The 26,547-nt window shown below is 45.5% G+C and overlaps 1 protein-coding gene across 2 annotated transcripts in view; it reads left to right on the top strand.

Annotated features, from left to right (window-relative positions):
• Window positions 1–911: 911 nt before the first annotated feature.
• FGD5 (FYVE, RhoGEF and PH domain containing 5) overlaps window positions 912–26,547 on the top strand; it is a 130,943-nt gene continuing 105,307 nt past the window's right edge. For both annotated transcript variants that reach the window (XM_023741704.1, XM_004368362.1), the window contains exons 1-2: window positions 912–1,820; window positions 1,857–3,475. In XM_023741704.1, coding sequence (XP_023597472.1) covers window positions 912–1,820; window positions 1,857–3,475 — 2,528 coding nt within the window. The remainder of the gene's footprint in view (window positions 1,821–1,856; window positions 3,476–26,547) is intronic.

Here is a 26,547-nt window from a genome sequence, read left to right as displayed (position 1 = left end):
TGTCAAGTTCAATGTTTTCTCATCGGTATGTGGCACATCCCACCCAGTTGCTGTCAAGTTGACCCCAACTCATGGCAACCCTCTGTGTGTCATTGAGAACAGTGCTCCACAGGGTTTTCACTGGCTGCTTTTTCACAAGTAGGTCGTCAGGCGTTTCTTCCAAGGTGCCTCTGGGTAGACTTGAACCTCCAACCTTCTGGTTAGCAGCCAAGCATACGCACATAGCACATAGCATGTGTTTAATAAATATTTGTTGAATGAGTGCCTGCAGCAACCTGGACACCCTTATTTGAGGAGCACAAGATTTCATTTGCTGAGTTTTGCTAGCTGGATTCTGTATAGAAGAAGGATGCATTCACATCGTTTATAGAATGAATCTTAAGTGAAAGGTCAAGGGATTTTAAAGATTATGGTGGAGGGGATAAGCCTAAGACAGAACATAATAGATCAAGTTCACATGGAGTCCCTGGGTGGTACAAATGATTAAGTACATGGCTATTAACCAAAAGGTTGGTGGTTCGAGTCCACCCAGAGGCACCTTGAAGAAAGGCCTAGTGATCACTTTTGAAAAATCAGCCATTGATAACCCAGTGGAGCACAGTACTCTCTGATACACATGGGGTTGCCATGAGTTGGGGTTGACTCGATGGCAACTGGTTTGGTTCTTTTTTTGGTTCACATGGGTCAGGGGAGCCATCTTTAGTGTCCGCTCGCAAATGATATGCAGGAGAATCTGAATAGAAGTAAAGTTAATTGTACTTTTTTTTCCTTCTTTTCTCTTTTTTCGTCCTCCAGATTCACCAAAACCACCAGTTGCTCCCAAGCCAAAGACTGCCAGTCCCCTCACACCACTGATTGCACCCAAATTCCCTTCATCACCCCGACCTGACAGTCTTCACAGTCCAAACTCTATGTTCAGGGGGCCAAAGCCCCCCATCGCCCCCAAGCCCAGGCTGGGTGCCCCCCATGAGTGGCGAGCCAGCGTGTACATGAACAACAGCTTAAACAAATGCAGCAACGGGAAGCTGCTCTGCGTAGACAGGGGTCTTGATGAAGGGCAGCAGTCCAACCTGGAGTGCTCTGAGTCAGAGGCAGATGAGGACTACATCGTGGCCCCCAAGGCGCCGCTGAGAGAGGACGAGCCCGCCGACGGGGGCTATGTGGAGAATGAAGTCTTGGTGCCTCCAGATGCTCCTGGAGAAGAGGAACACGAGGAGGGAAGTGAGGAGTGTGATGTGGAGGGGTCAGGAGCTGCAGAGGATGCAGCTGCCCTGGCTGAAGTGGTGCTGAGTGGAGAGAGTGATGGAGGTGTGGACCAGGCTCCTGAGAACGCAGCTGGAGAGGAGGACTGTGAGGGTGGCCTGGGGGAAGGAGAGCAGGTGCTCACACAGAAGGAGGAAGAACGCAACTCATACAACCAGGAGGACAGGGGCCCTTGGGACGGAGAAGAGGTCTTCCAGAGCGATATCCTGACTCACGTCAAGTTAGAGGATCCAGTAGCCGCTGGCGAGGAGCCTGGACCCCCTGAGGTCCCCGTGGAGGTGGAAGAGGACAATGAGAAAGCTTGTGCCACGGCAGAACCTGGGGACCCAGATGAGCAAGTGGATTCCAGCAGTCCTGCTGAGGTGGGTGCTGAAGATGCCAGTGAGGAGCCCCCAGAGAAGAAGGAACTGGCCTCGGATGTCCAGCAGGCAGACATGGCTGTAGAAAACCTGGACGTCTCTGGGGAGACATGTGAAGATGCCACAGAGGGTGGTGGCCAGGCTGACGATGCCCATCCTGACCCAGATGAGACCACCAGCCCGGAAGAAGTGGCGGTTGTCCGGGAGATGGATGAAGACCCTCCAAGAGGTGAGGGCCCCATGGAGGATGAGCCTGCTGAGGAAGATGAGCCTGCTGAGGAGAGCTGCCAGATGGTTCCTTTCGAGAACGACAGTGTTGACAACTTCGTGACATCCCTTACAGGGAGTCCCTACGAGTTCTTTCCGACTGAGAGCACCTCTTTTTGTAGCGAAAGCTATCCACCATTTTCTGAGTCAGCAAAAGGCTCAGAATCAGAGCAAGGGTCAAAGTCAGAGCTGTGCGCAGAGGAGGGCCCCGAAGCTGGGACTGTGGGTGACCAGCATGACCCCCCAGAGGGTGCTGCCTGTGACGGCCCCTCTGTCCCTGAGGTGGTGGTCCTGCCAGAGGACGCCCCAGGTGAGGATGCGGTGGATGACTCGCCCACCGATCCTTATGTGATGGGCGTTGGCCTTGTGTGCCACGCTGCCCAGTGTGAAACGCAAGCTGGGCCAAGCACCGTGAGTGGTTGTGGCACGAGGGAAGAAACAAGCTCTGATGCGGAGGGCGGCCTGCTCCCCATCGACAGGAAAAACCTCGGCACAAGAGCCCGGCCCCACTCCGGGAAGGTGGCCGGCTATGTCCCAGAAACTGTCCCAGAAGAAACCGGACCAGAAGCTGGCTCGGCAGCCATTGGCAGTGGAGGTCCCCTTGTGGAGGCAAGAAAGATGGGTTTGTCACTGGAGGGGAAGCCTCCGGAAGTCACCAGCAGGGCCTTGCCGGCCAAGCCCAGGGCCTTCACCCTGTACCCACGGTCATTCTCTGTGGAAGGCCGAGAGATTCCGTTTTCCCTGTTCCGCGAGCCGGAGGGATCGGGGTTAGACGACCATCGGATAAAACGGAATGAGGACAACCTTTCTTTGCCCTGTGTGATCGGCTCTTCTGGAAGCTTCTCCCAGAGAAACCATCTGCCCTCCAGCGGCACGTCAACACCGTCATCTGTGGTTGACATCCCGCCCCCCTTCGACCTGGCCTGCATCACCAAGAAGCCCATCACAAAGAGCTCGCCCTCACTCCTGATTGAGAGCGACTCCCCAGACAAGTACACCAAGAAGAAGAAGTCATCCTTTAAGCGGTTCCTGGCGCTGACGTTTAAGAAGAAGACAGAGAGCAAAGTGCACGTGGAGGTGAACGTGTCCTCTTCCCGGTCCTCCTCAGAGTCCAGCTACCACGGGCCTTCCCGGCTCCTGGAGATCGACCGGAGAAGCCTCAGTAACTCGCCTCAGCTGAAGTCTCGGACGGGGAAGCTCCGGGCTTCTGAGTCCCCCTCCTCCCTCATCTTCTACAGGGATGGCAAGAGGAGAGGTGTCCCTTTCAGCAGGACAGTGTCCAGAGTGGAGTCCTTCGAAGACCGCTCCCGGCCTCCCTTCCTGCCCTTACCGCTGACCAAGCCACGGTCCATCTCGTTCCCCAATGCGGACACTTCAGACTATGAGAACATTCCAGCTATGAACTCGGACTATGAAAACATCCAGATTCCGCCCCGGAGGCCTGCAAGGACTGGAACTTTCACGAAGCTTTTTGAAGATCAGAGCAGAGCCCTGTCCACAGCAAATGAAAATGACGGCTATGTGGACATGAGTAGCTTCAACGCCTTCGAGAACAAACAGCGGAGTGCAGACCAGGAAGCAGAAAGGTACCATAAAATTGTATTTTCTTTCTTGTTCAGCGGGGGTGGTTATCTGAGAGGCAGCTGAGGTGTAGGTGATAGAATGGACTTGCCTTTGAGCCTCCCATTTTGCTTCCTTCAAGCTGTGTGACTTGGGGTGAGTAGCTTTACTTCTCTGAGCCTCAGTTACTTCATCTGTGAAATGGGACTCATGTTTGCAAAGGTCAGAGTAGATAATCTGCGTAGGACTGCTACGCAGACTACTGTGTAAAGTATGGGATATGCTACAATGAGAGCATTGGTATTTACATTCCTTAGGGGACATTTCTCCTCTCTCTTAGGTAGATGGCTTTGCTACTCACCGCTGGGAAAGTCACCAAGAGAGAAGGTTCTGGAGTCTTGCCAAACTAAATCTCTTTCACCATGAATACCCTAAATTGAGATTGATACCTTTTTATTGTGTAAATATCCACTGTATTCAACAGGGAACTGGAAAAGAATTTATTTAGATTGTTTAAAGAGCTAAGGGTGCCCTGAGCTAAATTTCTGAATGAAGTGTTTAAGAGGTACATCCAAGCTGAGTTTTTTTTTTTTTTTTTTGGACTGATTCACTTTGGAAGTGGGAGTGAAACACTGGAGTTATTGATAACAGTGGGGGGTTTCTGACCCCACTTTCCAAGACTGACTAATGCACTTATTAATCATCCCAAGTGGATAATTGCCAAGTCTTGCTGTTCCTTGTACATTGTGGATACAACTTAAAGGCGGTGCAGTTAAATCCCAGCCATTTACACTCTTCTGTGGCGCCTGATCTAAATGAATGAAAAGCCAAGATTGTTGTGATTTAAAAGAAATAGCTGATTCTTTCCTCTAATGTGCAGTAACTTAAACCAACCCTGCACAGCTGTTGCTGCTAGGAATTCCTAGGGGATTTGCAGTAATGAATAGATAAGAGTGATTTGCGATTAGCATTAGCTGTATTGCTGGAGTGCAGGTGCTAGAAGTGTTTGGATGGTGTATTCTCTTGCGTATTTTACACGGTTTCACAGCCTGGCTCCATCTTCTCCCTACCCCAAGTCTGGGTAAGTCTTTTCATTAGCTTTTACTAGGATAAAAGGTTTTGCCAAGCAAAGGTAACTGTGAACCCTGCCCAAAGGACAGTCTAATTTGGAAAAGGTGGACACGTGGGAGCTCGTAGAGGGTCAGGGAGGCAGAACCAACCAATGCATTGCACTAATAGTTAATCAGCAGGGTTTGACAAGACGAGATCCTAGCCCAGTGCCTCCCAGCACTAATAAAAACAGAACCAAGCTTTTGACACTGTAAGATCTCCATGCCGGAAGGGACTTCAAAGGGCACATGGTCAAGCTTCCCATCTCTAACAGGCGGTCATCCGGTCTGTATTTGAATTCCTCGCGCCACGGGCACACCCGCCTCCTGGAGCTGCCTCATCTGTTGCTAGGTACACTGATTATTAGGAAGTTTTTCTTTCTGATTGAGGCAAGCACTGTCTCCCCTCTTAGATGCCTGCCTCACTCGCGCTGGCTCTGCTCTCTCAAGCCAGGAACGTGAACTCATTTGTGTAATAGCCTGTCAGAGACTGAAATCCACTTCCATAGAGTCACAGAATTTTAGAGCTGGAAGGAACTTCAGACCTCATCCAGTCCTGTTACAAAGTAGGAAACTGAGGCACAGAGAGGAAAAAGGACTTGCCTGTAGTCTCTCAGGAAGTTAATGGAGAAACCAGTGCTAGGACTTGGATTTCTGAGTGACTCCTGGTTCCATAGTTTGCAGTGAATTAACACTAAGGGATGCCGGGTCTAGTTGTGCATGCTGCACATCATACAACCCCAAGGCCACCATTCACCTTTTAGTCTGTCAGTGGAACCCCCTGGGGTTGTGCAGTGCGCTAGCTACTTGGCCATCTGAAAGGGCCCTGTTGCCTTTATCTGTACTTTGTCCAAAAAACAAACAAATTCCCTTCATCCAGAGTAACATGACAATACAGGAATGAAATATCTAAGAAAATGCTAATGGCTACCACATTGTGACTGTGTACTGTGCCGAGCACTGTGCTAAGGGCTTTCCCTACATGACCTCACATTCGATGCTACAGCCTGGGGCCTTGGTTGAACGACCTGACCTGTCAGACTCTGAATTTCAAAAGCACTGTTGGACCTGCTCTGGAGATATGTCACTGAAGGCCAGACTGACTGGGATAAAGCTCCCGTGCAGGAACCACATCCTCCTGGACATCAATCAGCGAGCAAAGCTTTCTTCTGCTTTCCTGCATGAAGCAGATGGAAGCAAACGGGGAGGAAAATTCCCACTTTGGGCTGGAACAGGTCTGGGCAAGGGAGGTTTCAGATACATCAACTTGAGAAGCATGAATGATTACCAGTGGGGGTGGGGGCCCCATTTCTGCACTGAATGGGTGCTTTGAGTATGGGGGATGCTGCTGATCTGAGACATGTCCACAGGGGTCCTTGGGGTCGGACGGGATGAGAGGGCGGGGAGGCAGTTCCTTCTTCCTTCCGCTGCTTGTCCTGCCCCACACCTTGCTTTAGTGTGAGGATCTGAGGCTGAAGCCAAAAGAAATATAAACAGCCCTGAAAGAGCGCGAGACAGTGCACTGGAAAATGTGAGTCCAAAATCTGCTTGTGAACTTGATGTGAGACCTTGGGAAAGGCTGGGCCACCGTTTCTTCATTTGTAAAACGAGAAAGAGCAGATCTGTGTTCTTCAACCATCAGCCTTTTCTGCTGTCACCTTTACCATTTCTGCTACACCACCTGCACTGGTATTTACTCATTGTTTTTCTTTAAATCAGTCCATCTTTTTTACTTAATAAAAAAATATTTAGAAAAGAAACTTTATGCCACTATTGGGAAATGGAAAATCATTATCAGTTGCCATAAATAGAAGGCAATTGAAAAATAAGATAGAAAAATAAAGTAACACTGGTAACAACTAGCTTGAGGTTGTTACTTGCCGAGGCTGTGAGCTGGAGGCGTGGTCTCTTTGTTAAACAGGGAGATGAGTAAGTATTAGATGTTAAAGACACCTTGCTACCACACGGAGACTTTCAACTTGACATAATCAGAAGGATTCAAAGAGGTTTGAAAAGGAAGTAACTCTCTAGTGGTGTGCAATGTTATTTAAATCCAAGTCCTTTTTCCACCAAAGGGGCCTCCCTTCAAGAAATGTAGAGTTAAAAAAAAAAGGAAGAAACGTAGAGTGTATTACAGAATTCAACAAGCCCTTCGAGACCCCTAAATCAATGAGCAGCAGCTCAGGGTTTAATGGATAATTATAAAGTTTCTTCTGTGCAGTTACTGCCTTTGAGATTTATATACACAGATAATAGCTTTTTAGTAGCTACAATAATATTATTAGCCATCTTATATTTTATAAAATAAACTTACATAAATCGTTACATATGTTCATCTTTATCATGGTATGCAATGAAAGGTTTTGTTCTCCTTTAGTTTAAAATGTATCCTCCAAAACATTCTTTTGTTCCTGAATTGACCTTCATGCAAAAGAGAAAAAACAAAAAAATGTCATCAGCAGTGATCTAGCCCAATACTTTACTTTTCAGATAGGGTGGGTGTTTTATGACCTTAGTCAGTACTCTTGGTGGGGGTGTCCCAATCTTCATTTCTGAATATCCCACCGCACCTCAATGTGGTGGTTACCTACTAGAAGCTTAATAAATGCATGTTGAAGAATTAGTGATTTTAAACTTCACAAGGGGAAAAGAACTATCATTTACTAAGTACCTATTTTAAGCAACAGTTCTAGGAGCTTTGTATACACTTACTAAACACCTGTTTTATGCAAAACACTACACACTGTCTTGTCCTAAGTGTCTCATTAAATGTATGTTTGTTTTAACATGATGAGTCTGCTTTAATAATATAGTATTATACATCAGCGCAGATCTCTAATGCTACTTTCTACAACATTTTATTGGGAAAATGTTCAAACTTAACAGAAAAGTTGAAAGAATTTTACAGTAAACATCCTTATGCCCATCACCTAGATCATGCTGTTAACATGTCACTGCGCTTGCTTTTTCTCATATCTCTCTCTGTCTCTCTCCATCCATGGCTTTTTATGTTTACAGATGAGGACGCTGTGGCCCAGGGAAACTCCATGAGACGTGATAGAGCGTGGTGGTTAGCCATGTGGGCTTTTGAGCCAAGCCTTCTGGGTTTGAATTGACACTCCATCACTTGTTAGCTGCGTCACTTGGGACAATTTACTTAACTCTCTGTGCTTCCATCTCTTTACCTGTAAAGGGGTATGATAATAGTACCTGCCTCATAACATCATTAAGTCTAAAGGAATCAACATGGCACATAATAAAGCAGTCAGTAGACATTCCTTCTTTTTAAGTGACATGATCAAGGTCACATAGTGGTGAAGGCAGAATTTGAATCCAGTTCTGTCTGATTCCAAAGGTATAGGTGGAGAATCCAATCCTTTCATGGTGGATGACTCTGTCTTTCTCAGCTGCTCTCCTGCATGTGTTTGACTCAGTGGTTAGGACACCACTGGAGTCATCCGTGTGTGCACTTCGGCTGCGGGGATGGTAGCCTTACCTCTGGACTGTCAAGTGAGATTGGTTCAGGGCTACAGACAACAACTTGAGCAGTATTGATTTGGAGTCATATTAGCCTCTTACACTAAGGACATCAGCACCAGAGGTTTTCTAATTCCATGATTATAATAGTCAAAACGCCTGTATGTATGGCTGTGACTATAGCTGCTATCTCACTTGCAACTTACAGTGAGTCAGGCAGGGTAGGGATTCCCAGTGCACATTTTCCAGGTGGGAAAACTGAGGCCTGGTGAAGCGATAGGAGCTATTCTCTGTCACACAGGTTGTAAGTGGCCAAACCAAGATTCGAGCCCAAAATCCAGTGCCGTTTCCACTACAACCGGTTTTCTGGTGTTCTTAATCCAACAGCTGTTGAGTGTCTCCCTTGCAGGAGATGGGCTGGCATAGCTACCACCAAAGTGTTGCCTTTGCTGATTGGTTCAGAGGGCTCAAGGAGAAGTGGAAGGACACCTTCCTTTCTTTTCTGAAGGCTGGTGAACTTGTTGCTCTCTTGGCAACTTGTGAGTAAGACTTAAAAGCTTTCCTGGAATTTGCTAATGAGGTACTCAGACTGCCGTTCCCTTCCTCAAGGCCACAGTGGGGGAGCCCTTGTCCTACTGTGGCCAGCTATGCCTGAGGAGCAGCCAGGAGCTCTTGGTTTGGAGCATGCCATGTTTGGGATCCTGCTGCTCATGAGGGGACCTTCAGAGGATTCAGCCCACCCAGGAGCAGCAGCTTCTTAAGCCTATTACACCTTCCCGAGGGAGCTTCAGAGGGTCCAAGGTCCAGCCTTTCAGGATTCCCTTCTCCCAGCCTGGGTTCTTAGAGAGCTGTCCATGGTTGGATGACAGCTCGAATTACATGCTTAAGACTTTGTGGGTTATTACTCAGCCGTAAAGAGAAATGAAGTCACAATGCATGCCACAACATGAATGAACCTCGAAGACATCATGCTGAGTGAAATACGTCAGTTGCAAAAGGACAAATACTTATGATCCCACTTACATGAAATAAGCAAATATATAGAAACAAAGTGGTTACCAGGGGTGGGAGGAAGGAGGAGAGGTGGAGTTTTTGCTTAGGGGGCATTGAGTTTATATTAATAGTGGTGCAGTTATTTGGAAAAGAATAGCATGAATGGTTGTAAGAATGTAATTGTACATTGTAATTGAATGAAGAATGTAATTGTACATGTAGAAATTGTTGAGATGGTATATGTTTTGTTGTGTATATTTTTACCACAATTAAAAAAAAAAAAGTGGATTGGCCACATTGTATGACATGCATATAAGAATAAGGAGTGAGAAAATCCAGTTTAATGTTCAATAGTTTAATGTTAACAATAGTTTAATGTTTTGGACAACTTATGATGACCATGCATTTACTCATTTGAGAAATGAGTCATTCTGGGCAAGGTGAAGTGTGGGAAGAGAGAAAGGTGGACCAGGTACGCCCCCTGGCCGCAGTGGACTTGCAGTCTGGGAGTAGGAAGAAGACTTAGACCCAGGTCACAGCATGGAAGACGGAAAAAGCTCAGGACCCCAAGAGTAAGGAGCCAGAGGAGGGAGGGCTGGTTTTATGGACCAGGTGGTGTTTGAATGGACACACACCGACGGAAAAGAAGGCTTTGGACATTTGGAGATAGGGAGAGGGTATTTCAGGAAGAGGGAAGCGTATGAGGAAAGGTGTAGAGGACATGCAGAGAAGCATCTGACTATGGTTTTTAGCAGCTAGAGCTGCACTGAAAATGATTTAATTTTTGTTCAGAAGATAGCTTGGCATACTTACTCTGGAAAAGAGTTCACATTGTCTGCAGAGGTGGAGAATATATAGAGGAGATTGGGTCGACAGGCTGAAGGACTAAACTCAAATGAGATCTTTTTCTAATTTCCAATTATTGCAGTAAACGTTGCACCAGCTCAGCTAAGTCATTCATTCACTCTGCTAACATTTGTTGAGCATCTACTAAATGTCAGATACTGTTCTAGGTACTAGAGGGATGAGGAGTCCTGCCCTCGAGGCGTTTTCAGTTCAGACTGGGAGAAAGGCTGATAAAGAGGCAACTAGAACATGGTATGATAAAGGGATAAAGGCTTTACCAGGTGTAAACTCAAACAGCTGGAGGAGGAGGGACAGTAGGGGAGGCCTTGTCTAGGAGACACTTGCGATGGGTCTTGACAGAGGAACAGGAGTGCATGATGGAGGCAAACAGCCTATAAGAGGAGGAGAAAGCTTGTGTAAGGGCCTGGAGGTCGAACAGGACCTTGAAGTGTTCTGGAGATGGTGCTCAGTGCATGTGGCTGTGAGATGAAGTTGGGAAAGCAGGTTGGGGCCCAACTGAGAGGTGTCTTGTATAATCAGTTTAGTGAGTTTGTACTTTACCCCTTGTCAGTGGGGAGTCAGTGGTGACTTTTTAATGGAGGGAAACGGGTGACACGTTGGGGATCATGCATTGACACGAATACTTTGTTGACAGCAGGGAGAGTGGAGGGAATGGGGAGGGGGGAAACAGGGAGATTAGTTAAGAGGCTGTTGCAGTGGTCCCCTCAAGAGGTAATGAAGACCAAACCAGGGATGTAGCAGTAGGAAGGGGCAGAGAGGAGTTCTGTTTCCAGAGTGTACACAGCAACCCTAGCTCTACAAGTGTCGATTTAACTCTAGGACTAGGTTGTGTCTGCCTTTGCATTTCTCTTCTCATTTTTGTATTTATCTTTTACAGTCTGTCCAACCCAAATACGTAAAAGCTTCGACGTACTTTCCAATAGAAGACATAGCAAAGGAAAAAAAAGGGAATTAAATCTTTAAAATAAAAGTTAAAGGATACAAGCCAAGTCATAGAGTTGGAGGAGGTAATTGTATGGGCAGTCCAGACCAAGGACAGCAGCTGCGATTAAAGTTCTGAAAATCAAGTGCAAAATCTAGCAATAAGAGCCCCCCTATCCTCTCACTCCCCAACCCCCACCCCGTCCCAGCATCGGGGCTTGAGGCATAAAATGTAGTGAATATTTTGCTGAAGTGATTCTGTGAGAGAGTGAAACCTGACTTTTCATTTTTTACAACTGCAGACAGTACTGTAGCAACAAATATATGCATCATTGTAAAACAAAGGTGATTTACAGCCTCATCTATAAATCCTTGGGTGTGTATGTGGCAGAGTTGCAGCTAAGCCTCCTGCTGACTAAGTCCATTGGTGCTGAGAGCTGCGTGGCTGGATTTTTGGCACATCCCAGCTGTGGTATTCATTGGTATCTTTATATCTGCCTGTAAGCCTGGAGCCTTCCTATTATTATGGTTTTGACAAATGAACTCATGCAGAGCTTTCATTAAGTTTCATTGAAAGGACCTAGAAATGCCATAAAAATTATTATAATCTCAAAACCATCACATCCTAATGCATGTGGCTGTGCTTCTCGTTGAAATTGACTGATGAGAATATTCAGTTTTTAATTTTCTGACTTAAAATAAGACCATCTGCAGCTGTTTTTTTTAAGCAATAATTTTTAATTAAATGCAATAAAATTTACAGGGAAGGACCCTAATAAGAAAATCGTGTCAGGAACGCACTTACCATAACATTACTAGTGCTAGATTAAGGCCCCCGACTATTTTTTTTTTCCCTTGCAGAGCTATAAATGTAGAAGAAATCCTGATTAAGTGTTAATCATAATATGGTTTTACCTTCATAAAGTCAGGGTTTCCCCCATTGGGAGGCATGAAAATAATTCTTGCTAATAAAAGACGGTCATGTTGTTAAGAGCTCTTTGGTATAATGTCAGCGGCTGGCCTCCTTGACCAGCTGAGCCCCAGAGGAAGGGCGAGGTCTTTGTTCCAACCTGAGTCTGGATGGCACTTGGTGTATTTGGGTCTTTCTCTTCCTGCCTGTCGAATGGGGATGAGCACATCATGCATAGAATGCAGACAGAGAGAGAAGGCATCTCTATGTGTGTTTTATGCATTCCTCCAGTCAGTATGCACTTTGAGGCTGTTGTTAGCTGCCGTCCAGTCAGCCCCCACACGTGGTGAACCCATGTACAGTGGAACAAAATGGTGTCTGGTCCTGCACCATCCCTGTGTTTCAGATCAGACTCATGTGATCCATAGGGTTTTCATTGGCTGATTTTTGGAAACAGATCACCAGGCCTTTCTTTTTAGTCCATCTTTGTCTGGAAGCTCCACTGAAACTTGTCCAGCATCACAGCAACACTCAAGCCTGCATTGATGGGTGCTGGCTGCACATGAAGTGCATTGGCGACTATATGCTAGGTGCAGCTTTATGAGCTTTGAGTACAGCAGTGAACAGACAGATGAGGTTCTTGCTCCCACAGAACTGCCATTCTCCTGGGGAGAGGCAGACAATAAATAAACAAACTAATATGTAAATGAGATGATTATAGCCTGTGAAAAAAGAAGGAAAAAGAGTGATGTGATGGAAAGTAGTGGAAGGGTGGTCAGGGAAGGCTTCTCTGAGGAGGTAACTTTTGAATGACATTATGACATTGTAAAAATGGTGTGGGGGCAGTGTCTGACCTCCTCTAACTTCACAAGGGGAAAGAGAATCAAGATCCGCAGCCTAAGGCTGATTCCTATGAGGTAGAGGTCAGACATGCCTCCTCTCTCTGCCATCTTTACCAATTCTGACTCTAACCGTCCCTCCTGTGGCACTCTCTACTTCTTTGCTGGGTTCCATGATTCATTGCAGTGGCCACACAGAACTCATAGACGATACTCACAATTATGGGGTTTATTAGGGAAGTAACAGGTTACAGTTCAGGCCCAGGAACACTCAGGATACAGTTCTTCCATCAGGACAGCCACTTCCTAGCCATGCTCGTGGGCATGCCTCTCCCTGGCCCTAGGCCTCTGCCAAAAGGCACTCAGCTTTCCTGTTCTGCGGGCTGGTAAGCTTACCCTGCCATCTCCTGCTGCCATGTCTCTGCTGCCATGTCTCTCCTGACACTGCTTCTCACCACCTTCAGGGTTACAGCTCTCTCTCTCTCTGTCTCCTGCTTCCAGGAGCTTCTCAGCACAGGAATCCTGGGTCCAAACGATGTGCTGGTTCCTGGCAGTTCTTCCTTGGTGGTGGTGGGATCTTCTCTTTCCTGCCTCTGGGGTGGCTCATTTCAAGCCCAACGGTATGGCAAAACTGACCAGTCCCTTTGGTGGCTCACAATTAACATATCTGCACAATCCCACCCAATCACTTGGATGGGAGTTACAAGACCATGGTGAGAAAGCCACATAAAAGTGACCAATCGCACCACAGACATAATGAGGGTGGGGGCATTCCAGGTAGGAGGAACAGCAGGAACAAAGACCCTGAGGCTGGTGGTCCTTGTGGGGTTTGTGGAGAGGCAAGGAGGCCAGCAGAAGATGATGGGAGATGAGATGGGCAGAGGCCTTCATGAAAGATTTTACTTTAATGACAAATCATTGGAGGAATGTGTTAGGATCCAGAAATGTTTGAATTATTTGAACTTTTCAGACCGTTTCACAAGACTTGTATGTTTAGGGTCAGATCAGCCAATAATTTGAAAATGCAGCAAAGAGTATTTGCTATTCACAATGGTTCTCGGGGTATAAAGGGGTTAGGGTTTAGGTCCCAGATCTGCCCCTGGCTATGTGATTTTGAGCATCTGGGTCTCAGGTCTCCCACCTGTGACTGCTCTGAGATGGTTTGGAACCAGTGGCTCTGTGTTCTCCATGTGAGTGCCTTTTCCAGAAGATAGTAGTGGTCCAGGGAACCTAGAAGAGGCTGTCCAGGCCAGATCAGAGCAGGTGGCAGGTGATAAGGCTGGGAAGATTCTTGAAAAGGAACTTGCTGAATTTGGACTTGTATTCTCTAATGCGATGAATTGATTTGATCCTGTGAGCATTAGGGAGCCATTGAAGGTTTTAAGAGCAAGGGAGTGATGCAGTCAGCTAGTGCTCTAACATGACGATTGTCAGCGTGTGGGATGGAGTGGAAGAAAAGAAGCCAGCACATTAAGCTGTTGAAACATCAAGGGATCAAGACTTGACAACGGGACTTAGCCTCTTCATCTTCTATATAGTAGGATGGTTTAAATTTTAGGGTATTCCAGCCTCAGCTACAGCACAGTGGCTCAGAGCAGAATAAACCATAGCCACCATAAAACAAAACGGGACTAATGAGGCACAGCAGTCCAGGGACAAGGACTAGTAGGCAGGAGGGGACAAGAAAGCTGATGATGGGGAACCCAAGGTTGAGAAGGGACAGTGTTGACATGTCGTGGGGTTGTTAACCATTGTCATAGGGCAATATGTGTACTAACTGTTTAATGAGAAACTATTTGTTCTGCAAACCTTCATCTAAGGCACCAAAAAAAAAAAAAAAAAAAAAAGAATTATCTATGTGAGATCAAATTGACAACAGCAACTCAAAAGATTTGATAGGAAGCCTGGGGGCAATGAGTTAAAGATAATGGTGATGGAATAATTTGGAAAAGGATAGTGAGAATAATGGCACAACTGGAAGAATGTAATCGATGTCACTGAATTGTACATGTAGAAACTTTTGAAATGGTGTAACTTTGACTATGTATATTTTCACCAGTAAAAAGGTCCTCCATGGTCGAGAAGGGAGAGTGTTGACATGTCGTGGGGTTGTTAACCAGTGTTGTAAAACAATATGTGTACTGACTGTTTAATGAGAAACTATTTGTTCTGTAAACCTTCATCTAAAGTGCAATAAAAAAAAGAATAAACCAGAGCCAGTTTTAAGCCTGAATTTCCCAGCATAGGGGTTCTCTGGGTTTTTGATGACATTTAGTCGGCAAAGTTGGGAAAAGCAGAGAGGCAGCATGGCACAGCAGGAAGAGAGAATGCCCTCAAGTACAGCGCTGCCCCTTACCCTGTTGTCTGATCTGAGCCTCAGTTTCTTCCCCTGTGCAGGTGGGTACAGTGGTCGTTTCATCTCCAAGCTGTCATAAGGAGTCAGATAGTGCATGTTCAGGGGCTTTGTTAGGTACTAAAAAATAATACCATCAGCCTTGTACTTTGCTTCCAGGAGCTGAGGTGAACAGACACTGCTTCCTACCCCAGTGCACGAGGCTGTATTGAGTGCTCACTATATGCCAAGCACAGTCTTAGACCCTTTGTATGTGTTAACTCATTTAATCTTAAAAGCCACCCTGCAACATAGATACTTTTATTGTCTACTTGGCAAATGAGGAAGCTGAGGTGCAAAGAGGTTAAGTAAAGGATCACATAGCTAGTTAGCGGCACAGCTGGAATTTTAATCCAGGTGGTTTCCAGCACCCACGTTCTCAACAGTGCTATCAGGTACTTTCTCATGTTATGTGCATCATTTCATTTAATTTGCTGGAAATCCCTTTGTGGATAGTTACCCAGTTTTTTGTTTTTATTTTTGTTTTTTAATAGATTAGGAAACTGAGGTTCAGAGTGGTAACATGACTTCCAAGCCAGTAAGCAGTGGAGCTAGGACTGACATGGGAGGCAGATCTTTCTAGGTTAGAGGTCTGCTGTGTCTTTCTGGCTCAGCCCCTTTGAAAGCCCCTATGACTGGAATTTGAGACCTCCATGTGTCAAAGGTGGAGACACACGCTGGGGTCTGAATCTTCAAAATGGAATTGTCCTTATTCCAGGTGTTGAGAGTCAGACTGCTTCTAATGACCGTCCACTTGCTTAGATCCACGTGGCCAGGGGATGATGTAAAAACTATTTATAGAGAGAACAGCACACAGGATTGCAGTAACAATCAAAGGGATGATACTATGCAGGAGGTTAACACTTCCTTTGATGGCCTGGTGGAGCTTGGGTAGGACCCTTGGGGAATTTATCATCCATGCTCACCGTACTCTAGGTCAACAGGACAAAAAGCTCATCATAATTTCTAAGTGATGAATTAATGCATTTCACCTGGCTCCTTGAGCCTGCCCCCCCCCCCCCGCCCCCAAAATGTCCAGCCTCCCAAGGATGAAGGCAGCTGCTGAGCTGTGTGTTGGGGAATTCTGAGCTTGCAGCTGAGAATTGTGGTGATTCCCTGTCTTGGCAAAGCCTGGGTCTCTGGCTGATTTCCTCAAAGACGAATGTCTCTGGATTGAGATTGTTTTTAAGGATGATGTGGCTGGTCTTTATGTAAACAGACCCATTCTCTACATGTATGAGGTTGGTCTGGAGCCCTGGAGAGAGCCCAAGGGAAGTTTCTCCAGGTCAAGGCATGACCTAAGAACTTGAAATTTCAGGCTTGCTTGCATGTTATAATTGAGAAAACTAGATACCACAAAAAAAAAAAAAAAAAATCCTGACTTTGCTTTGCTCAGGGACCTTAAGTTCTGCTGTGCTATGTTATGGTTAGACTTCCATACACTGAGAGACGTGTCCAGCAGGGCTGCCCTATGAAGTAGTCAGCTCTCTGTCATTGCCAGTAATCAAGCAGAAATGGAGAGGATACCAGAATCTATCATGAGGCCTTTGTGACATGCACGGGCCAGGAAATCTGAGCTATTGGGGTCATTCTTGGCTGAGCAGTTGGAGTCCTAAGGAAGCAGGTAGGCTGTAGAGGCCCAAGGAGACCTTGTTGTTAATTGCCGTCAAGTGGATTCCAACTCATGGTGACCCTATCTGCAGAGTAGAACTGCTCCACAGAGTTTTCAAGGCTGTGACCTTTTGGAAGCAGATTACCAGGACTGTCTTCCAAGGTGCCTCTGGGTGGGCTTTAACCACCAGCCTTTTGGCTAGTAGTCGAGCGCTAAACTACTTGTGCCACCCAGGGACTCCTAAGGAAACCTTAGGAAGATTCAGTGTGTGTTCTGAGACCAGTTCCATGAGGCATCTCCTGGTACAGGGAAATATGGTTGTCATGTCCAGGACCCACTTTATCTGAATCCTCTGAAATGCTCACTCACCTGCTGAAAAGTCAGTACTTGGAAGGCGGGGTGGCTTCTGGGCTCTGGGGGGAGTACAGAAGCCCTCTGCTTGATTCGCTGGCCTGGTTGAATTGTGGCGGATAAGAAGATTGGTTATGTGCTGCTCCTGGGCTCCTTCATACACTTAATCTCAGTGATTTTCAAATCTTCTGTTGCAGCGGAATCCTCTTTCAAATGAAATCCTACTTGGAATCTCAACATAAAACATGATAGTTATTATAATTCTATTTCGTAATTTCAATTAATGACATTGTCATGACGAATAGAAATCTTAGAAATTGGAGTGACAGATTGCAGTGCTGGTCTTACAGCCTAACTAAGGGTGATGATTTTGTGAAGCCATTATGTTGTGGGGGTTGAGAGTATGCTCTCTGGAGCCAGATGGCTGGGTTTAAGTCCTAGCTGTGCCACTTACTAGTTGTGTGTCCTTGGGCCAATTACTTAACCTCTTTGTGCTTCAGCTTCCTCATCTGTGAGAACAGGGAAAACAGCAGTACTGCCTCAAGGGATTGTGAGGATTAAATAAATTAACACTTGGCAAAGAATTTAGCACAAACCTAGTGCATTGTGAGTGCGCAGTACACTTTAGCTATTATGATTAGCACTGTATCAGCATCTGTATCCATGAAATTCAAAGCAGACATTTGTGAATCTTCATCTAGAGGAATCTAGGGCTTCTGAGAAATGCTTTTTGAAAACCTTACCTCATCTCATGTAATACAGACAGGATTCTTTTAGTACGAGTTAGCTGTTGAGTATACATATATATGTCTTTTTCACCAATAGTTTAATCAGTTGCTTACAGAACCCTGGGCAAGGAATAATGGAGGAGGTGGAAAAATGGCGGTTCCTCCCTGTCTTTCAAAAAGAGGTATATAATTATACATCGTGATCAAGTGGGATTTATTCCAAGAATGCAAGGTTGGTTAACATTAGAAAATCAGTCAACATAATACACCACATTAATAGAATAAAGGAAAATAACCACGTGATCATCTCAACTTTTGCAGAAAAGGCATTTGATAAAATCCAATACCCTTTCTTGATAAAAACTCTCAACAAGATGAGCATAAAAGTGAAGTACCTCAACATGATTAAGGATGCTTATGAAAAACTAACAGCCAAAATTATACTCAATGGAGAAAACTTGAGAACTTTTCCCTTGAAAACAGGAATAAGACAAGGATGCCCACTTTCAACACTCTTATTCAGTATTGTACTAGAATTCCTAGCCAGAGCAATGTGGCAAGAAAAAGAAAAGATATCCAAATTAGAAAGGAAGAGGTAAAACTATCCCTATTCACAGATGACATGATCCTATATATAGAAAATCCCGAAGAATCTACTAAAAAGCTTCTAGAAGTAATAGAGGAATTTAGCAGAGTTGCAGGATGCAAGATCAACACAGAAACATCAGTTGAGTTTCTGTACATCAGGTGTGAGAAATATGAAAGAGATTAAGAGAACAATTCCATTTACAATAGCTAAGAGAATAAAATATCTAGGAATAAATCTACCCAGGGATGTGAAAGACTTATACAAAGAAAATTACACAACACTGCTGAAAGAGAGCAGAGAAGACCTAAATAGACGGAACGACATTCTGTGCTCATGGACTGAAAGACTTAATATAGCCAAGATGTCAATACTACCCAGAGCCATCTCCAGATACAAAGCAATCCTGATCAAAATTCTAACAGCATTCTTCACAAAAATGGAAAAAACTAATCCTCAGTTTTATATGGAAAAACAAGAGACCCAGAATAGCCAAAGCAGTTTTGATGAAGAACAATGTAGGAGGCTTCACACTTCCTGACTTCAAAACATATTACACAACTACAGTAATCAAGCAGCCCCGGTGGCATAGTGGATAAGAGCTACAGCTGCTAACCAATTGGCTGAGAGTTCGAATCCACTAGCCGCTCCTTGGAAATCCTATGGGGCAGCTCTACTCTGTCCTATAGGGTTGCTATGAGTTGGAATCAACTTGATGGCAATAAGTGCTTTTTTGTTTTTTTCACAGTAATCAAAACAGCATGGTACTGGTTTAATGATATACACGTAGAACGATGGAATAGAATTGAAAATCCAGAAATAAATCCAAACATCTATGGTCAATTGATTTTTGACAAGGAAGCCAAATCCATTCAATGGGGAAGGAACAGTCTCTTCAACCAACGGTGCTGGCGAAAGTGGATTTCCACATGCAGAAAAAGGAAACAAGATCCATACCTCACACCATACGCAAAAGATAATTCAAAATGGATGAAGGACCTAAATGTTAAAACCATGAAGTTCTTGGAAGAACATATAGCAGCAAAACTTTGGGAGCTAATTTTCTTCAGTGCTAGGTTATCAAACACAACAGCGAATGCACAAGCAACAAAACAAACTAGGTAACTGGGACCTCATACAAGTGAACTGCTTACCTCCTTCATCAAAAGACTTTATCAAAAGAGTAAAGAGACTGGTAAAAAATCTTTGGTAATGATATAACTGATAAGAGTCTGATATTTAAAATAGATAGAAAACTTCTACAACTTAACAACAGAAAGACAAATAACTCAGTCAAAAAACTGGGCAAAGAACATGAATAGACACTTCACCAAAGAGGATCTTCAGATGAACAACAGACATATGAAAAGATACTCAACATCATTAGCCATCAGAGAAATGCAAATCAAAACCACAGTGAGACACCATTTCACTCCCACTAGGGTGGCTAAGATTAAAACAAACAAACAAAAAACCCAGAAAGTGACACATGTTAGAGAGGATGTGGAGAAATTGGAACCCTCATCCGTTGCTGGTGGGAATGCAAAACAATACAGCTGTTGTGGAAAACAGTCTGACAGTTCCTCAAAAAACTAGAGGAAGAGCTACGATATGACCCAGCAATTCCTCTGCTAGGTATATACCCTGGGGATCTAATAGAAGTGACACAAACAGACATATGCACACCTATGTTAATTGCAGCACTATTCACAATAGCAAAAAGATGGAAGAAGCGCCCATCAACAGGTGAATGCATAAGTAAAAATGTGGTACATGCATACAGTGGAATACTGTTCAACAATAAAGGGAATTAAGTTCCTGAAACATCTTGAAACATGGATGAACCTGGAGAACATTATGTTGAGCTAAATAAGTCAGTCACAAAAAAACAAATACTATATGTTCTAAGTTTTATGAACTGACATGAACAGGTAACTATACAGAAACTAATGTTCATTAGTGATTACCAGGGATGGGAAGGGGGAGAGAGGGATTCACTCCCTCAATAGTAGACACTTATTTTTGGTGATGGGAAAGGTAATACTGAATGAGGGTGAAGTGTGCACAGCCTGATGAAGGTAAATGATGTCACTAAAATGTACACAAGAAAGAAGGACCTGTTGGTAATTGCTGTGGCATATATGATTTTGAAACAACAGCAACAACAACCAAAAAATATGCGTAGGAGTATATATGTATGTATGTAGGCATATGTGTGTATAAAAAAAAAACCAAACCGGTTGCTGTTGATTCAATTCCAACTCACAGGGACTCTATAGGACAGAGTAGAACTGCCCCCATAGAGTTTCCAAGGAATGACTGGTGGATTCGAACTGCAGACCTTTTGGTTTGCAGCTGAGCTCTTAACCACTGCGCCACCAGGGCTCCATATATGTGTATAGGTATGTATATATGTGTGTATAGATAGATGTGGAGCCCTGGTGGCGCAGTGGTTAAGAGCTGTGGCTGCTAACCAAAAGGTCAACAGTTCGAATCCACCATCCGCTGTTTGGAAACCCTGTGGGGCAGTTGTACTCTGTCCTATTGCGTCGCTGTGAGTCGGAATCAACTAGACAGCAGCATGTATATGTATATGCACCTATGTGATTGTATGCACATATAATATTCATATATATAATAAACCATATAGGGGGCACAGTTACGGATACTTCTTAGACATAACCAAACACCTGCCGGGATTGGTTTCCAGGGTTTAAAGGATTAGGTCCATAGTCTAGTAGGAAATCTCGATCAATTGGCATATTATAATTTATAAAGGTACGTTCTACACCCTAGTTTGGTGAGCAATGTCTAGGGTCTTAAAAGCTTGCAAGCGGCCAGTCTGAGATACAACTTTTGGTCTCTACTTGTTGGAGCAAAAGAAAAAGAAGGAAACTGAAGACTCAGAAGAAACTAGTCTGTAGGACTAATAGTCTGCATGAACCATGGCCCTATCTACCCTGAGACCAGAAGAACTGGATGGTGCCTAGCTACTGCTACTGACCATTCTGATCAGGGCCACAACAGATAGATCTTGATAGAATGGGAGAAAACAGTGGAACAGAACCTCAAAATCCTAAAAAAAAAAAAGAAAGAAAGAAAAAAAACTTACTGGACTGGTTGAGACTGGAGGACTCCCCAAGACTATCACCTTGAGATAGTCTTTAAACCTTGAACGCAAACTACCCTCTGAGGCTACCTTTTAGCTAAAATAACAGATTGGCTCACAAAATAAAGAATATCACCGGTGAGTAATGTGCTCCTTTCATACATCATCTGTATGATACCAAATGGCCAACAGTTACTTTAAAACAAAGATGAGAATTTAAGGGAACAGGGAAGCTAGATTAGTGGAAAGAAGACGGAACAACCAGAACAGAAATATTGAGAATGTTGACACATTTAAAGAATGTAATCAGTGTCACTGAACAACTTACGTAGAAATTGTTGAATGGGAACTTAAGCTGCTGTGTAAACCTTCACCGTAAACACAGTAAAATATTATTTTTTTAAAAAACAGCTTTTTTGTTCTGGTGAAGGAGAGAAGCCATAGGTGTGGCAGGGTAAGGAGCAGTTTACAGGGTAAGTTACCATTGGATCGTAAGTTCCTGGACTGTAATATCCCCCTCACCGTCTGTTCAGTGGAAATGAGATTAACACTGTGGATGGGGAAGGGAAGCAGCGCTCAGCAGGCTACCAGATTTGCCAAGTGTGGTGGTCACTGTTTTATATACATTATCTCACTAGTCCTCACAATTGCTGCAAAGACCAGGACTATCAGCCCCATTTGACAGGTGAGAAAACTGAGGCTCCAAGACATCATGTGGCAGAGGAGGCAAACAGACAGGGTCCCAGGACCCACTGGAAAGGCACAAGGAGGCAGATCCCTACTCAACTGAGGGGTATAGTTTGTCCTGATAAGGGTGTCCCTGCCTTAGGAAGCAGTGAAAAGGGGCTGGGTGAACCCCACTCCGAGAAGCTGTAGAGGGGATTCCTTTTGTGGGCCAAAAAGCTGGGCTAGAAAACCCAAAGTTCAGGAAGTTATAAAGCCTACATATTTGTGTACTGCACCTTATAGTTTACAAAGCTTTTCCATACTATTAGCTCCATTGATTCTCCCAGCAACTGCCCTTTGAAGTAGGCAAGACACAGATTGTCTTAGTTACCCAGTGCTGCTCTACCACAAATACCACAAGTGAGTGACTGTAAAGAACACATTTTTTTTCTCATGGTTCAGGAGGCTAGAAGTTCCAATTCAGAGTGTGGCTCTAGGGGAGGTCCTTCCTTGTCTGTTTCAGCTTCTAGTAGCTGCTGGCAATCCTTGCAGATGTATTTGTCTCCATATTCTGTCTTCCTCTTCCTCCTGTGTGTGGCTCTGTGTCTATTCTGCTCTTTTTATAATTCAGAAGTGATTAGATTTAGAACCCACTCTACCCGCTGGCACAGTGGTTAAGTGTTTGGCTACTAAGCAGAAGGTCACCAGTTCACATCCACCAGCATTCCTTGGAAACCTTATGGGGCAGTTCTATTCTGTCCTATAGGGTGGCTATGAGTCTGAATCGACTCGATAGTAATGGGTTTTTTTCTACTCAAATATGACCTAATTAATACAACCAATAAAGCCCTGTTTCCGAATAGGATCATATTTACAGGTATAGGGACCAAGATTTCAATACGTATTTGGAGGGGACACAATTCAATACATTTTTTATCGTTAGTTGCCGTCAAGTCATCTCCGACTGACGGCAGCCTTACATATAACAGAATGAAATGTTGCCTGGCCCGGCGCCATCTTCATGATCATTGGTATGTTTGAGTTGAAAGCAACATTCAATCAAAGACCTGAAAGACAAATAGGGATAGTCATAAAGAGTTATTTTTTGTGTGGGGCCTTGGGCAAGCGGATTGTAAAATGGGGATAATAGATGGGAACAGGTAACTTATGCTTAAGAAAAACCCATGCCAAGTGCTTGGCACAGGGTCTGGATCTCAGTGAATGTTAATTGTTGTTGTTATGATTGTACCTAATATGAAGAAGGGATTTGAGGAGGGATGAGAAGGCCCCTGTAAGACCGAGGGTTTGGGAAATACCAGTGAAGGGGCAGGTGATGAACAGAATAGGAACTGGAGGCTCAGAGAGCAGCTGGTACAAGATGGCATTGCTAGCAAGTGGCAGAGTTGGAGTTGGAGCTCAGGGTGTCTGCTGTGAAGCCACGTGCACGTGGCCAATGGGGAGTTGAGGTGATTGGCCCTACGACTGACCTGGGTAGCATGTGGCAGTCATGAGCCACACCTGGAGTGCTGTTCGAGTGTGATAACAGAAGAAAGGCAGATGATTTCTTGGGACTGGGGATTGTTCTGGGCCAGCGCTCCACCCTCCCCCCACCCCCACCCCCGTGGAAGCTCCTTGTAGATGCTACTCCTGGTTTCCAGGGAGGTCCCTGGTCCAAACCCAAGTTTCCTTGCTGGCCTGAGGCCGGACGTCAAGGCTGGGTTCAGAGCCACGGAGGGAGTTAGAGGCTTCACGGGAATCAGAGAGCCTAGATGGCTGTTCAGGCTCAGAGACAAGGAGGCCTCCCCTTGTCCTCCTCAAACCCAAACAGTTGTGGACTCTAGGATGACCTGAAGTCCCCATCTAGGGCTGGCCAGCAGCACTGAGTGAAGAGATGTTTGTGGCTTGCAACCTTATCCTCCCTGCCTGAGTTCAGGGTCACTCTTTGACCCTCCCCTGTGTCCCAGTCTTAGGGAGGGAGGTTCGAGATACCCCCTAGCCAGGCCAGACTCCCCCACTTTACAGAGGAGAAAACTGAGGTCCAGAGAAGAGAAGAGAGAACTGCTGGGACTTGGTTCCTTGATTCCTCTTTCCACTGAACCTACAGCATAAGCTTAATAAATAAGTGCATAAGATGGTGAAGGTGGGGAGGGCAGTGCTGAACCGAGGGAAGGGCATGCCACTCTAATAGGGGAATTTCAGACACTGTATTAAATGCTTGGGGGAATATTCTGGAACAGAGAGCCTTCTTTGTGTTCCTCAGAGCCCAGTAGGTAAGCCCCACCCTAGCTGACCTCCCCCACCCCAGGATTTGATCACTTTCTCCATTGTACCTCCCTGTAGAATCTTTCCCGTGTTGTTGATGTAACTTCTCCCTGACTGCACCATGAGCTCCACCAGGGCATCACCACATACGATTCATCCCTGTGTCCCAGCACTTAGCCCGGGGCATGGTACCCAGGTGATGCTCAATACAAGTGTGTTAAATAAATAAATGTATTTATTTTGGAGGCTGGAGGCACTGTGTTATCTCGGAGGCGTGCACCCCACCTGAGTAGAACCTTCGTTCTTGGTAAGGACAGGTTCTGGCCAAGCCCCAGCAGTGTACTGGGCCCTAGGGAAACAGGAGAGGCAGGCAGGCAGTAGCTCCTGCCCTCCTGGAGTTTACAGTCTGCCTGTTTCATGTAAAGTAACATGAAGTGCCTGATGACACAGTTAATTTAAATTCAGCTGTGATGAGCGCTCTGAAGAAGTGCAGGAGTCCTAAGAGCTTCTGACAGGGACCCTCTCCTGCTTGTGGCCAGAGAAGACCTTTGAGAAACTTAATCTTGGGCTGGGTCCTAAAATATGATTAGGAATTAACTTGATAAGAGGGGGCTGGAGGAAGGGTCAGGAAGAGCATTCCAGGCCAAGGGAACCACATGAGTCGCATGTGTACAGCCTGATGTGCTCCACCACAACGACCCCGTGAAGAAAGTACAGTGATCATCCCACTTCACAGATGAGGAGGCTGAGGCTCAGAGCAGGGAAGTGACTGGCCCAAGGCCACACAAATATCACAGGGAGAAGCTGGGATTTGGAGACAGGTCTGTCCCAGTCCAGGGCCCATGCTCTTTCTGCGGCTGGCTGTGCCCTGACGGCAGGAAGCCGGAGCTGACTTGGTGATGTCACAGTGCACTGGGCCAGAGCCTTCACTTCCCGACTGGGAAGGCCAGATTCACTGCTCCATTCCCTGCCGACACCCAAGGGCTCACCCACTCCCAGCTTTTTCCTTTTCTCTTTCACTCTGCATCCTGGCCCTTTTTTTGGCAGCTGTTACCTATGTGATCAACTCCGGGCCTCTGCTTCCTCAGCTGTACAATGAGGGGGTCAGACAACAGAATTTCTCAGGTTCCAGACAGTCTGGTTTTTCTACCTGCGTCTCTGACCTTGAAAGACATTTGTGAGCCTGACAGATAGAAATAAATATTTAAATCACTTTCATGAACATTCACTGAGCAGCTCCTGCAAGCCAGCCCCTGTAGGCCTGGGAGCTGGGAATCACAGACAGGGCTCAGACTTAGATCTTGGAGAGGAAGGCAGATCCACAAACAGCTACTCAGATGGGATTGTAACTACGATGCACAGCATTCTGCTAGCTCAGAAGGAACAGCCAACTGCTTCGAAGAAAAGGCTTCCCTGAGGAGTCAGCAAGGTTCAAAATGGACATTTGAGCCTGGGCTTAAAGGATGAGTATGAGTTTGCGAGGTGAAGTGTGGGAAACCCAAACCAGTTGCCGTTAAGTTATTTGCAACTCATGGTGGCCCCACGTGTGTCAGAGTAAAACTGCTCCATAGGGTTTTCAGGGGCTGATTTTTTGGAAGTAGATTGGCAGGCCTTTCTTCTGAGGCACCTCTGGGTGGACTTGAACCTCCAGCCTTTTGGTTAGGAGCTTAGCGAGTTAACCGTTTATACCACCCAGAGACTCCGAAGTGTGGGAATGATGTCCCAGACAGCAGGGACGGTACACAGAAAGACACGTGGTCATGAAAGCGCAGCATGTACAGAGCCGGAGAAGGAGCATGCAGCAGTCAGACTGTATGTGACGGGGCTGGTGGATGCTGAGAGGTCAGACTCCCAGGCTTGAGCTCCTGGAGTGCAGAGAACAGAAGCAGAAGGCTGAGAGACAGGGCTGAGATTCCCAGCCTGGGGCTCCGATCCTGCTTCTGCTGCCTTCATTGGGCCATCCCCTGCCTTTTTTCCATCTTTGTTGAGATTAACTAGGAGACTCTCCTTCCCCACAATTGGACAAGGGGAAGATGTGGGGGTAACAATGTCTTTTGAGCCTGGGGTCCGGTCTGCCTTCCAGTTATCCCTGGAGAGGTGCCATTTCAGCTCAAGGGGGCTTCCTTCTCAAGTTGCCTTTAATCGGTGATGCCTTGGTGACAGGCACAAATTAGTTTCCTTTGAATGGGCCAATTAGAGCTGATAGCTGGAAGGAAATGTATTTAGGTGACACTGGCCTGGGGTCTAGCCTTCTCTAGGATTCTAGAGGGGCTTTT

This window comes from Trichechus manatus, unplaced genomic scaffold, assembly GCF_000243295.1.
Source record: "Trichechus manatus latirostris isolate Lorelei unplaced genomic scaffold, TriManLat1.0 scaffold00001, whole genome shotgun sequence".
NCBI lineage: Eukaryota > Metazoa > Chordata > Mammalia > Sirenia > Trichechidae > Trichechus > Trichechus manatus.
This window is presented reverse-complemented; position numbering and strand designations above follow the sequence as displayed.